General features: G+C 38.6%; 1 protein-coding gene across 4 annotated transcripts in view; it reads right to left on the reverse strand.

The window, feature by feature from the left end:
• Positions 1–13,512, reverse strand: part of si:ch211-250c4.3 (uncharacterized protein LOC100535981 homolog) — a 36,667-nt gene extending 23,155 nt beyond the window's left edge. For 2 of the 4 annotated variants that reach the window (XM_018694032.2, XM_018694031.2), the window contains exons 1-3: positions 13,040–13,512; positions 12,801–12,918; positions 9,138–9,217 (exon numbers count right to left, since the gene is read on the reverse strand). In XM_018694032.2, the coding sequence (XP_018549548.1) occupies positions 9,138–9,217; positions 12,801–12,918; positions 13,040–13,055 (214 nt within the window). In that variant the 5' untranslated portion in view covers positions 13,056–13,512. Of the gene's footprint in view, positions 1–9,137; positions 9,218–12,800 lie in introns of all 4 variants that reach the window. The other 2 variants (XM_018694033.2, XM_051069767.1) reach the window with 2 other exon arrangements.
• Between the last annotated feature and the right edge of the window lie 1,883 nt (positions 13,513–15,395).

Below are 15,395 nucleotides of genomic sequence, written 5' to 3' on the forward strand. Positions count from 1 at the left end.
GCTCCTGGGGAAATCTACCACCCGTTCTTTGGTCCTCCCTGCATTGATCTGGAGGCAGTCCTGTAGGCACCAATCCACAAAGTCCTTCGTCAGTTCTCTGTACTTGCTGTCATCCTCATTTGTGATGAGACTGATGAGTGCAGAGTCATCAGAGAACTTTTGCATTGGCAGTGAGGTGACTTATACTGGAAGTCTGCAGTGTAGAGGGTGAAAAGGAACGGAGCCAGGACCGTTCCCTGTAGAGCCCTAGTGCTGCAGACAACCGTGTCAGACATACAGTCCTGTGTCCTCACTCAGGAGTGTGGGCTGTGTGGTGTTGAAAGCACTGGAGAAATCATAGAGCATGATTCTCACAGTGCTTATCCAGGTGAGAGAGAGCTCTGTGAATAAGGCGGATGACTATATCATCCATATCCAATACCAGGCTGGTAAGCAAACTGCAGTGAGTCCATTGACTGTCTCACCAGGGGGTAGAGATGGACGAGAATCAACCACTCCAGGGTCTTCATCAGGTGCAATATCAGCGCCACTGGCCTGTATCTGTTAAAGTCCTTGGGGTGCGGCATCTTTGGCACTGGTGTACTACGCAGGAGCCACAGCTGTGGCCAACTTCGGGCTCATGTTGAAGATGATCTCACACAGCTGGCCTGCGCAGGACTTGAGGAGCCTAGAACTAATACCATCCAGATCTGCAGCCTTTCCCTCCTGAGCTCATCTCTCACCTTAGTTGTTGTGGGGGACAAATTGGAGCAGGGGTACTGGGCAAGAAGATGAGAGGGATTGCAGCATGAACAAACAGAATTCTCCTGTATCTGTTTTTGTTGACCCATTCATCCACCCCAACATGCAAATTTATGGATCATTATTGGACCATTACTGAAATGGTTGATGCTGGCTGCTTTTTCTGGCTGAATAGTCTCTCCCATCTGCATGCCCCCATGTTTGAAATGCCTCTGATATGCCCCAAAGGAAACAAAAGACCTTGAAATACCTGAGCTTAAGCCAGACTGAAGTGTAGTATAGGGCTGCCAGACAGTGGATTTCCTTGCCAAATTACATAATACCTGGCAACAATTTATTTTAAGGCCACCATCAAATAGTATATCTATAGTGATATCATTGGATGCTTGACTGAAACCCAGAGACTGATTTTTATGTAATTCTGCAATCTTTCATTCAAATACCACAGAATCCATACCATTTGACAGTGTCCCCTATCTGACTCTGGAGCTTTGATCTGAAGCTCCAGTCAAGACCCTAACAGGGAGCAGTCACATTTGTCTTCTCTTTCACAGCGTAGGCAGGGTTGAGGAGTGTTATATTTGTTCATTGCTTGGAATAAAACAGCAGCTAAATGCCATTTTTGAGGAACATAATTCCACAGTGCTAGATCACACCAGGGCGATAGTGGAGGTTGGGTGACTTTGCAGGGTGAACTAGAGTTCTTACCAAGACAAATATGATATTAATAATTCTTTGAAGTGGTGACACTTTTATCCAATCTGAGGGGAACTCTGGAGAAGGGAATTTTTGGAAGGAATCTTTGGCTCAGTCATAGTAAACAAAGCTAAGCAAAAGCAAAAGTAGAAATGGAGGGAGCATGTGTGTGAGGATAGTCACTGTCCTCTGTGTGCTTTCGATGAGGCCTAGAGGATGTTGAAAAGGTACAAGCCTGCACTGAATGATGCATGATTCACAGATAATTATTTAAAAACAGGACGTAAGCTGATCAGAAATAATTGGAGGGTTTCTGATTTTGATTGCAATGTGGCACAACTGAAAATCTCAGTATGAAATATCCTTCATATGGACCAAAACCTCACAATATTTACTTCTGATGAAATTGCAAGTATATCAAATTGGAAACAGGTTTATTAACAGAAGATTTTGCTTTAGCTATCTTGTTTTGATTTTAAAGTCAATCACTCGTCGCTTCCCTCTAGAAGTTACAATTTTTTCTATTACTATGAATATTTTACTCCTTAAGATTACAGTTTACTTATACTGAGCACATTAACTATGGAACAGGTGTTTCTTTATATGAGACTTAAAAGGTGGTAATGATGGACAAGTTTTGATGAAATAAGGACTGGTATTCCAAAGTAATGGACCTCTGTATTTTATGGCATATTGGCCAAGAGTTGTGCGATAAAAGGGAAGGATATGAATGAATATCAGAGTTGGTTAAAAAGAAGTTTTGAAATACATTTGGTAAGCTGTGCTATTGATACATAAATGTGTTCATAAAAATACAAATTTGCTAAATACTTATCTTGGAAATGGACAACAAATTTAATTTCTTGATCAGAAGAGACAAAGGTTCATAGCAGTTTGAAGCAGTTGCCAATCTGACAAATTTCTTTTGAATTAAAATCATTTTTGCTCGGGAAGAAGGATTTGTACCGGCCCAAACTATATAACTACTAGCAGTACGATATGTATGGAAACATTAGACTAGTAATAGGGACTTAGGAGACAAGATCGATTCATTAGTGAACAAACTTTATAATTTTTATAATACCAAAAGATTTCCTGTTTCTTTTGGTCACATATTCAATGTGGTCTTTCCAGGAAGTTTTTCATTTACTAATGCACCTAGGAATTTTGCACAAGTAACTTGGTTAATTTCAAATCATTAATGCATGTGTTATAATAATTCTAGGCTCATCAGCAAAAAGAATGAGTAATGCAATATCAGACATCCAGCAAAGTCATTTATATAGATGAAAAACAGAAGAGGCCCTAGAATAGATCCTTAAGGTACTCCACAACTTAGCTTAATTCTGTTTGATATACAACAATTTATGGCAACATACTGATTCCCCATTCCTACTAAGCCAGTTGATAACAACATCCTGAAAGCCATAACGATGAAGTTTGGATATAAGAATTTTATAATCTACTGTATCAAGGGCCTTAGATAAATCTAGGAATATACAACATATAAAAAATATATTTTTATCTAAAGCTGTAGAAATTTTATCTATCATTTGTAGAAGTACCATATATTGATGATTTTGCAGAAATCCATCTTGATGTTCATACAGGATGTTGTTATCATTAAGGTTTTTAGCATTCTTCCATAAACTAGCTTTTCCATGACTTTAGAGAAGGTTGGTGATGATAATTATAGAAGAGGCTTGGAACAACCCCGACTTCTAAAGAAACAGTACAGAGAGAGAGAGTACGTTAGTAAGTGGCTCACTAATTGAAGATGCTACTTCTTTTAAAAGTTTAGCTGTAATTTCATCATGTCCTGCTGTAGAATTATTCAGTTTTGACAATTATATCTTGGGGTTCAAATCTACACAAGGTGGAGAAGCATCTAATAATCTTACCTATTGGACATTCACATGAATGGGCAATTTTATTTGCAAGAGAGCTACAAACATTGACAAAATAGTTATTGAATCTGTTTGCTATATCAAAACTGTCAATATATGAAATACTACGATCAGAAAACTGAGACGAGGTTTTCGCTGGACACTTTCTCTTATTAAGTAGTCGATTTATGATGTTCCACATGGACTTCATGTTACTTCTTTAAACTTGTTTTCAATAATACTTCTTTATTTTACTTATTTACTTATTTATTTTTGTATTTTTTATATGTATCAGAATTGTGAGGAGATGGATTTTGCAGAAATCTTTTATAGAGAGTGTTTCTTTTCAGTAATCCAGAGGAGAACCCACGGTTTACTGTAAATTTGGCCTGACTTGATCTTATGTTTGACCAGAGGAAAAAATTAATGAAATACAGTGTTGAATATTTCTGAAAATATTTGATATGCCAATTCAGCATCCTGTTAGATATAAACATCTTCAATGATGGACTTAAACTGTTTTATATCCCCTTCATTAAAGACATCTTTAGACATTCTTTTCACCATTTGCCAAGGCTATTTTAAATACAGGAGGGTGGTCCGAACTGAACAGATTATAAATGTGATATAAAATCACCAAGTCACCAATCAAGTAAAAAATGAATTTTTAACATCTGAAGCTGCAGCAAGTGATTCATTGAAACAGTTAATAATACTATCAGGTGGGTGGTAGATGCCTCCAATTAGTAAATTTTTTCCACCAAAATGGGTATTTCCAAAAAAACAGATTCAACACCCATATAATCAGAATTTAAAAAGAGATTATTCCTTCTTATAGACTGAAAAACGTTATACTCAAAATTAGACTGCACCTCCCAACTTATCCTTTCTCCATGAATGAACAGAACTGTATCAAGATATGTTCAAGGTATATGCTGTTCCCTCTGTGAGCCACATTTTTGTTGAAGCAATGACAGAAAATTCATGATTCAAGACAAAATGTAGAGAAAACATTAGACTTTTTTGTTAAACTGCTAATGTAAGTGCTGAAATCATTTTCATTATAATAATTACGGGAACAGGGTTCAATGATCACACGATTAAAAAAAGTTTGCATCAGGGTCGTAGGAGTCCATAATATCAGTGTATTTATAATCATATAACTTGTATGGATTGAAGATCTGTAGGTGGTGGGTACTAGAGTAGCCTACTGGGATTTTTGAACCTGTCCTTGTGCATGACATTTAACTCCTCAAGTGCTGGGAGGCACTTTGGACAATAAGTTTGTCATATCTCAGAAATGCAATGTCACCTTGCTCTCACGCAGCCGTCATGGCTGGTATAAGCTCTTTACATTTTAGGCGTACAGCATCTGAGTAATCTTCACCTTCTCCAGCTCAATCCTTGTGATTTTTTTTACTTTCACCTCCAACTTGGCCCAGCCCTCATTGCCAGACTTTTGCATTCCGTCAATCACAGCCCACCCGCAGTTCCTAGAAAATTACCACTGTTTTGATAACCTTGTTGTTGGATAGGAGGAGGGGGGTATTCCAGGAGGCAGGTTTAACAAACTCTGAATTTAAACTCCAGGTCTGCCAGATAGGCTCTGAACCACGATGATATTCCAGAGAGGGAGATAAGTGAAAACTCAGAGTTTATTAAACCTGAGATGAACCCAGTTCCTGGCTTTTTTTCAGATACAACCTGTTTATTTGCATGTAACCAAACTGCCATCTTTCCCTGACCTTAACCAAAGAGCTGTTATTACCTTAACGACAGAGCTGTTGTTGCCTTAACCACAGACTTGTATAACTGTATTACCTTTAAAAATTAATAATCCAGCTAGTGATAATGTTTCCTAGAAAGCATATTTCCTACTAAAGCTTAGTTGTATAGAAATGTAATTTCTAGGAGAAAGGGTTCATACAGTCAGTATCAAAGAGCATGTTAAAGCACATTCATTTGCAGAAGTTTACCTTGAGGAGATGGGAAAACCCATAATATCTAATATTTGAATCCATAATGTGTAGTATTTGAATGTCAGATATTCTACATCATGGTTTAATCTTCAAGTCAGATTAAAATCTATGTACTGTCTGTCTTTGTAACACTGTGAGACATCTGTCAGTGAATATTAATCACTGTAAATCTGTGTGAAGCTTTAGACAGATAAGACTCTGATCTATGAATAATCCTAGATTTGTGTGCTCCTAATATGATCTTTGATATGGACTGTATGAGTGAGGATATGAAGCTTCTTCAGGCTGAACCATTTGCAGCAGATGGCCCCCCCAAGTCTTGCTCTGTCTGAGGTCTATTCCTGAGATTTTCCTCTTCACTCTCAACAAGTGCTGCGCATTGTGGAAACTGTTGGGTTTATAATATTGTAAGGTCTTGACTGTACTCTGTAAAAAGCCTTGAGACAATGTATGTTATGATTTGGTGCTATATAAATATAACCGAATTTAACAATTATTACATGAATAAGTTTTGTTTTGTTTTTTTTGAAAGAAATTCTCATGGCCTTTTGGAGGAAATTAAATGTCTGCAGTTACACTCTTGATGCTCAGACTGAATGACAAATTTGCTTACAATGAAGTTTCAGTGTGACTTTGAATGGATTTGACAAATTTTTGACCTTTTTAGACAGAGTTGTGATGTGGTGAGCTCTTGTTGTTGGGGTCTTTTGCTAGATGGGGAAAACATGACTCCCAAATTAAATTTTCTTCCATGTAGGCTAGAAAACTCACTTCCTGTTTTTGTCAGTTGCTGGGAAAAACAGTAGAGTGCATGCAGCTTTTTCCATTGTGGCTTCAGTGGGTCACAACTGAGGCTTATTGTTTTTCCCAATGACTTCATTGTATCGAGTGAATTGAAGCAGCATAAATGAGCGTTTACTGTCTCATAAGCCAGTGTGATTTAGAACTATGATTTAGAACAGTGATGCAAACAATAGCCATGAAATATAAAATGCTTTCAGCTGACAGATGTAAAAAGAATCTGTGGCATTATCCACTCATTTATCTTAGATTCCTGTTTTTTTTTTCCCCCAAAACACCTCTGCATTGACACATTTGTGTTTCAGAATGTTTCTTAGATGTAGAACTGCTCAGCAGTTTTTCCTGGATGAGTGTCAGGTTATTAAAGGCTGAGTACAGTATCAGCAACTTTTTAAACTGGAATTAATTCATTTAATTAGAATAGCTACAACCAGAGGATTAGTCTCTGCAGATTTCTGCAGAATTCAACTTTGACATGCAGACAGGTCCTTGAAGAAACCTTTCTGAAGCCACTGTCTCAGAACACATGCTGTGATGTCAGATGTGCTACAGGTTATCACACTGATCTCCACACACTTAACTTTCTGCTTCACTACTTAGAGGACACAGCACAGGGATAGAGGACTATAGCTGCAGCTCTGTAAAAGTCATTTACGGTGCCTCCATGTACAACTAATCTTAATTGGTAGCATTAAGAAGCTGATCTGTAAATCAGTGACACAACAATCCAAGAATTTCTTTCCTCACACCAGGAATGTAGAAACTGAAAAAACTGTCAGATGGCAATATGAAGTCTGTAAACTTCTCATTTACATGTAGAATAACAACTGATTATTTCTGTGGAAATTAAATACCAGACAGTGGTTTTATTCTTATTATTTAGTCTTCTTGTCCACCCTGGCTTATTTGTTTTCTTCCATAGTTTTCTAGTCCTGTCTGACCTGTGAATTAGCAGCAGACGATAAGGAGAGCAGGTTAATTACACGCTGAAGTCATCTTCCCAACTAAGCTGTGTAATCTGACTCTCTGCTATTGTGATACAATCCCTGTTCTTCCCTACAATCCTCCCCATGCAACCACCGTCAGCTGGACAGGTGTTGCCCTGATCCAGCTGCTCTCATCCTTCCCAAACAACACAAACATATACTCTATCCTGTAATTGTCTACACAGGCTGACTCAGCCTATTTCTAGTCTCTGTGGCTTGACTAAACCTCACAACATACTAATTACACACCCACCCCCCACCCCAGAATAAGTAAAGTGGATTATACTGTGGCCATATCTCATGCCTTGGCCTTGGACATCTAGGGAACAAAGTTCTACACTGCCTAGATGGAGGGAAAACACAGCCTTCATCCAGGGCCAACAGAGGCTAGTGAGTGTTGGGAATTCAAAAAAAAAAAAAAAAACACACATCACTCACTTCTTCTATCCAAACAGGCGACTCCTTCAGTGAGTCATATATAAATGCAGCACAAGTGTAAAACATTGAAACAGGATGAAGAGGTTGAGCTGCATTTAGACAAAATGTTTGAAATTGCCAGATGTCACATCTAAGGGTAACTCCATCATTGTCTGTTTGGGGTGGGTCTGGGTGGTGCTACTGTACATGTGGAAAACTTGGCTGTTCCATAGATGGCTGAAGAGTCTGATAAATGATCAAACAGACACTTGCTGGGATTAAATCCAAACTAAAATGGGTTAAGTGACACAGTGTGACTTCTGTAGCTCACGCTTCATTTGTGTGTCATGCTACAGGTTTGAGGTAACATTAGCTGCAACTAGCATGACATTTTGGGGCGTGCAATTTGGGTAATTGCACTAGGTTTTGTCAAGGAAGAAGAATGTGGACTCCTATAGCCTCCCTATTGACGGCCTTTAAATCCAAACTAAAAACTCATCTTTATGCCTTAACTTTCGGCTAGCATATTATTCTTATTCCTATTTTAGGTTACCATTTTTCCTTTGGTAGGTTGGGTCAGTCTCAATGCATCAGTTAAGCTTAGTAGTTATTAAATGTTGTCCATGATGTCCTGCCAACGAGATTACTATAAACCGTCTTAATGTCGCTGCATCACTCTAACTGTGTGTTTCTCAGCACATTAGTGCCCAGGCTGTGCTTCTCTTTCTCTCTACTACTGTCTCTTACTGCAGGGTTCTGCCTCTGGAGCTGTAGAGTCTCCTGCTGCTCCCATGATCCAGCTCAACTGATGATGTGACAATAAGTAAACATTTATTAGTGTTAGTGATAGTGTTATAGCTATTAATGTTTAACTCTTTTGTCATTATTATTCCTTTAGCTATAATAATTATTATTATTATTACTACTACTACTATTTACATTTTTACTTAGTCTGTGTATCTGCAATGTTGTCTTTCTCTTACCCATCCCCCCACCCCCCCTCTCTCTGTCTAAACCCAACTGAGGTCTGAGAACATTTTCTTTCTAGTTATCATGGGAAACCTTGTTTTGTTTTGTTTTCTAGAATTCTGTCCGCACTGATATAGGAAAATGATTTTTACAAAAAAAAAACACAATTTGTAAGAAAGTGAAAATATTAAACAATAATAGGATAATTAGGCCTAAATAAATATAATTCATTTAATGAACTTTTTGTGAAAGTCTGGCTCCCACAGTAAATGTAGTAAATGTAGTTGATGACCCCTGCCATACACAAACAGAAATATTCAAACAATAATTCAATTCAATTCAATTCAATTTTATTTATATAGCGCCATATCACAACAACAGTCATCTCAAGGCACTTTTCATATAGAGCAGGTCTAGACCGTACTCTTTAAAATAGGTATTTACAGAGAGAGACCCAACAAATCCCACCATGAGCAAGCACTAGGCGACAGTGGCAAGGAAAAACTTCCTTTTAAGAGGCAGAAACCTCGAGCAGAACCGGACTCAGGGGGACTAATTCAGGGGGAATTTCAGCCACAGGTTTGTGACCTGGTTTACATAAAAATGTATCACAAAATCTTTGCTTAATACATTGTGTGAGAGAGGAAAATTATTAATTTCACCTCTTCTAATGTGGTGGTGAGGAAGATGAAGGGGAAATGTTTTCTTGATCAACAGGTTTCCCAGATTTGGGTTGTTGTTGCTGCAGTAAGCACAAAAAAGGTGGTGAGTGATGAATTTCAAATAGTATATTCAGGAACCTCAAGAACATGTGGATTATGTATGTTGTTTTATCAGTCCATGGTGAGAAGCCTTACTTTAATTCTACCACGTGTCCTCCTAACTGCTACAACAAAGCATTTACAGCTAACATGTAGTTGTCTCAAGATGGCTGAATAGAAGTGACAGTGGCTTGAATTCAGTCACAAGACCAAAAAAAAACACACTATATATATATATAATAGAATTATACAATATACAATATAATTAACCAAGATCAGAACAGAAACGTTTCCACATGCAAATGTGATCATGTGTTCTTTCTTCTTTTTCAAGCCATAACACACATTTTCCCAAAATGATTTTCCAGCTGTGCACGTACTCTGGGGGGATAGTATTACTTAAGCCTTCAGTGTGTTTACAGACATACTCAGCCCCTGCAGCAGGTGTGTGCCTCTTAATGCAGAAGACAGGTCCCCTGAGATGTTGTCACGTGAAAGCCCTCCAACTGGAGGGAAAGGGTTTGAGTGGAGGACCCAAGTGGTTAGCTCCTGTTTGGGAAGGTTAGTGTACTGACTGTTGTTAAAATTTCAGTTATTTAAAATTGAATTATTTTGGTGGTTAACTGATACTAAATCCCTTTAGACTGCTTCAGTACTGAGTATTCAAACGGATCATCATCAAACCAAAAACCTTAAAACTCAGGTCAGCTGCAAATAACTGTTAGTGTATATTCCCATTCTTACTCACTGGTAATTTTTCATTAATGATGAAAGGCTGATTTTCATTTTTCATTGATTAAACTTAAATTTAACTTTTTTTGTCAAAAACATATCTGAATCCTTTGTGAAACTAGCATTTTTAACAATTTTAGGGCCATGAAAAATAACAGCTTCTCCATGGATTTTGAACGTAACCAACTGAGAAAGTTTTTCAGTGGTTAAACAATCTCACAATACAATATATTATATACAACATAATATATCTGTTCTTCACAATAATATTCTGTGATTTCAATGAGGCCACTTCATTTATGGGACAAAAGATGACCCTGTTATCCTGACAAAAAGCAAAAGAAAACCTGACTTGACAGAAACGTGACTGCACAGACTGTGTGGCTGGTTTAACATTGATAACATGGGCAGTGAAATGAAATCCAAGACGTTCTATCTTTCACAGAGTGGTGAAGTGGAACAGTTCCAACTTGTCCCTACTGATCACCCCCTCAGTGTCTCCATCCAAAACTCTTTGTCACTCAGGCCATGACTGTGTGCCTCATCTTTTTAATAAATCTAGCCAACATACCTGCAGCTTTGCATTTTTAATGACATTACAGGAAGCCATGTGGCTATGAGTAACATGTTGCGAGAGATTGTTCAGGTTTATTAGAATTTAAAATTTATTTGTGGATCACATGGATCATGTGTATGTCACAATAAATCAGTGAAACCTAACTAAGGGAAACTCAGGTTTCCCAAATTGTCATGATGTATAATAATGGCTGAATTCCATCTAGCTGTTTCAGTTTCAGGGTCCTGTTATTGTTGTCACAATGACATTGTCAACATCATCAACCCCTCTCTGTCTGCTGTGAAAAGGTCATTTTAACTCAATAGTGCAAGTATGACCACTGTTTGATTTTAGCTGTACATTTAACACCACTGTGATTCATATGTTCTGCCTCACCACCTCCATCAAGCAGTGCCTTGGGGTCATCTCCTAATGGCCCAATTCTCCACATCTTTATTGACCATGGCATCTCTACAGATGATACCCAGATTCCCTCTCTTTCAATGGCTCCCCAGCTCTGCTTTTTCCTATCAGAAACCATTCAGATAAGGCAAGAATGTGCAGGAGCACAGGCTACTCTGACTTCTCATCCCTGCAGAATACAGAAAACATGGTAGTTTAAACAGCCACTTTCCTCAGAGTAAAATGAGTTAAATGAGAACAAGGCCTGTTCTCATTTGTGCCCAGAGGACTTTGAAGGTGGATTCACATCACACATATTTTGTACATGGGGACATGTGTGAATGTATCCTCTAGTTCTTCTTACTTAATAAGCCAGGCACAACAAACAGCTTGATCAGTAGTATAATAACAGAGTTTGGTGACATTTAAAGGGTGCACATTATGTCACTGAAACTGTTTCCTTCTCCGTTTTCCATTATATACACTCCTGCTCTCTTTAAAAGTGACTTTTTAGACTTAGTTCAAATAAAGAAATAATACATAAAAACATTGTTTACTATCAGCCTGTGTAGTAAGTGGCATTAAAGGTAATGCTCCAAGGCTAAATTTTTACTCATTTGTGTTCATACAAATGTACATTTGTGTTCATAAAAATGTTTTCCTACTTAGAAGGAAACCTATGTTCTCTGTTTGGCTCTCACACTTGCTCCACCTTTGTTGTGTAAAATTTAGGGTAAATCTTTGTGATTTTGGTTGTGCAAATTAAACGTAAACTGAAAAGTAAAACAAAGTAAAAATTTCCCCAATGGCTCAGAACAGATAATTTAAGGTATTACCACAACTTTTGGTAAGATAAGATGTATGGACACTGTACATGTTTAACAAGTTTAATCACCTCAGCAACTCAGATTTCTTATGACTGAATGGGGCTCACAGCCCCTCCTGTCTATTACAGGATTCCACTGAATCTGCCTCAGTGTTGCATATTTCAGGCATAAGACACCAAATGATCAGCAGAGAATTTTATGAAAGGCCAAATCTTTAAACTTTTCTGCAGTCTCAGATATCAGATTTCAGCCAGTGATGTTATGTTCCACTTTGGAGAAAAGTAGAGTTAAAATGATAACACACAGGAAGTTACTCCCCACTGCAGTAAACACAGTGTGTTATCTTTACAATAGCCCCTTCTCCTTACTGTAAGTTAACACAGCAAATAACGTGATGAATGTCATACTGTAGGGACTCCCTCTCAGCCACAACAATGAGCAGATTTATCATCCCTCTCACAACTAAATGGCAGGAGGATCTGCTGCTCAGCAGGTGTGTTGGCTTGGACTGTAAATAAGCTGACAGTGATATCTAAGAGAGACTTGGATGTGGAATGCAGGGCAACCCAACACCAGGATTAGAAAGGGAAGAACTCTCAGTGTATTCCTGCAGAGTTTTAAATAGCTTTTGATTTTGTGTGGGATGGTCGCATAGACAGATTAATACTGCTGATTAGTAAACCCTAAATGAATAACTGGTCAAAATTCCAGAACATCACTCTTCAGACATATGTTGCAGTATTTAATACAAAGCTTTTCTAATTTATATTTTATATTGACAGTGACTTGATGTGAAAACACCAGGGAGAATTATTATCAGCTCTGCTCAGCTCTGAGCTTCTTCACCTCACTGTTTTGGTTTTACAGCCTTAAAAAAACTGAAGCTTTAAATCTGTATTTTTGTATTAAAAGTGAATATTATGACTAACCTACATGTCAGCTGTGTGAAAGGTGATGCTCACAGTGACAAACCCACAGAGATTTATCACCAACTCTTCAGTTTCTTCACAAACACAGTGTATAGAAGAAGATAGAAGATGACTGTACCTTTTCTCCAAGGAGCCAGGATAGACATTGACTTCCAACTGATGACAAGCCCAGCCTTTTTCCTCTTCGCACTCATGTTGCTGTAACAATCCCAGAAGTTGAGGAAACTTCAAATGTGCTGAGATTTTAAAAAGAGTAAAGACATTCTCAGAGATTTCTCATCATGTTTTTAAATAGGTTTATCCTTCCTTCAAACTCAGTTCTGCTGTGGAACTTGTCCTTGAGCAGGGTCATGATACCTGTGTTTCCTTGCATGCGGACTGCTTGTGAGTGTGTGAATGCATCTAATTCCTCTAGTTGAGAAGAGTAAAGGGGCTGGGCTCCAACAGCATTTAGAGTCACGAGAGGAGGAGGAGCAGGAAGAGAAGAAGGAGTGGCAGCTAGCTAGAGGGACAGAGGTGGAGGAGGAGGCAGAAGTGATTCTGAAGGGGAACAGGGAGTGACAAGAGCAGGAGAAAGACTGGGGGTGGTTAAAGCAGGAGGATGGTCCACTGGGATTTTAGGGATCAAGTCCACATTCACAACAAATCACAGCTTCAAACCATAAAGAGTTACAGGTTGACGTCTTGAAATATGTTGTTCTGTTTGACCAGTATTTCAGAACCCAATATATAAAATGTGTGGGACCCAAAGAAGCAACAAATTATTACATTTGACTAGTTTATTTAAAAATTACTTACTTACCCCGACCTCTGGGTTAAAAATAGGGGCTGACAGTGTTATGACAAGGACCACAATCCTACTGTTTCTGAAGCTGCACAAGTACCACCTCTGGCTCCTGGGACAGAGAGGTAAAGTCAACATTTTCACTGTAATTGGTAAGTCACTGAAAATGTGCTTGTTTTGTCTAACTTAACTGCTAACTTTTCTGTAGCATGGAAGACATTCAAAGGTTCTCTGGTAGTTAATATCTCTTAATGTCATGTTTGCAAAGGCAAAGTAATTTCATTAAGTAAATTGCCATCTTTCATCCTAGAGTTAAGAAAGCTCGGCTACAAACGCTAGTACTGCTAATGTTAGCGCGCTAAAACGTATTAGCTTTAAAAATTGGATAACTAATGAAGCTGGACTACCTTCCAACCGTTGCTATTTCAAATTAACCGTTAGCTAATGAGTCTGTCGATTGTAAAGTGTCAGTAAGTGTTTCTACTTTTTGAGTTAAATGTTATGCTGAAGTTACATTTATGAAGCAGTTTAGTGAGTTCTTCTTGTATATTTTAAGTTTTTAAGGCCGCCACTTTGCTTGCTGAAACGTGACTTAGGCTGTGCTCGAAACCGCATACTAACGTACTATTCATACTAAGTCTGACGTCAAAGTTAGTATGTAGTGTGTTCACACTGCATAGTATGCAAATTTTGTGTACGCGAGAAATGCCCGGACGTATACTAAATCGGTAAGAATTTCAGAGTATGCACCGTGAGCTTACTGGATATACTCAATCGCCCCACAATGCATTGCGTTTCATCAGACTGCGTACAATGGCGGACCTTCAAGCGGATACACCCGGCACCAGCCAGCAACAGCGGGCCTACAAGCGTGAGTATATGCCTACATGCTAATTTAGTTTAGAGGCTTGTCAGTTGGTGCCACAATTACTACGGAGCTGTAAATGTGGACATATGATAGCCATGATTAACAACGTTGTACGTCCTTGTTCATTTCATCAAGGGACTGATGAAGACACGGGGCGGCCTCATTCGGTGGAAGGCCATAAATGAGGAGCAGTTCACAGGGAGGCGCAACGCGGCTATCCAAGGCTTTGAGTAAGATGATTCATTTCAGTGTGCATAGTTCATCATAAGCTCTTTCATTTCTTCTACCAAGTGAATGATAATTTCACTAATGATATGCTTGTTTAGGATGTTCATCAAAGATCAGGGGCTGGAGGGAAAGGTGGAGCCTAGGTGGGTGAAAAAAAGTGGGAAAACCTGAAGCAGAAGTACAAGGCGAGTTCAAGCATCAAAAACACCACAGTCTTTGTATTAAGAACAGTATGAACATACTGATTTGATTATGCTATGATATATCAAGAGTAAACACTGGTGACAGTTGGAACATATTGAAATATGAACACTAGGAAAAGCAGAGTAAACAGTTAAAATATGACAAGAATATGATGTGGATATAAATGATCAAATAAAACAAAACAATAGTTTGTAGGGTATGAATATAATCAGTGTTTATATGAATACATATATGACTAGTGGTGATAAGTTAAGCCAATTGGTGATTATCAGATGACCTGTGTGTGTGTGTGTGTGTGTGTGTGTGTGTGTGTGTGTGGTCTTTTAGGAGCTGAAGGCACCTGGAACTGGTGTGAGCACAGAGGGAGGAGAGGCCACTGCTGCAAACTGGAAGTGGTTTGATGCCATGGATGAGGTGATGGGGCAGAGGCCATCGATTACCCCACCAAACCTCATTACCTCATCCATGGCATCAACCTCTGCAGCAGTGGTCTCTCTTCAAGTGCAGGAAGGCAGAGAGCCAGCAAAGAGGAAGCGGGAGTCAGAGTTTCTCACTTTCCTCAGAGAGCTGCAGGAGAGAGAGGATGAGAGAGAGAGGTACCAAGAGGAAAGGGATGAGAAGAGAATTAG

The sequence above is a fragment of the Lates calcarifer genome, linkage group LG4 (assembly GCF_001640805.2).
Source record: "Lates calcarifer isolate ASB-BC8 linkage group LG4, TLL_Latcal_v3, whole genome shotgun sequence".
Lineage (NCBI taxonomy): Eukaryota > Metazoa > Chordata > Actinopteri > Centropomidae > Lates > Lates calcarifer.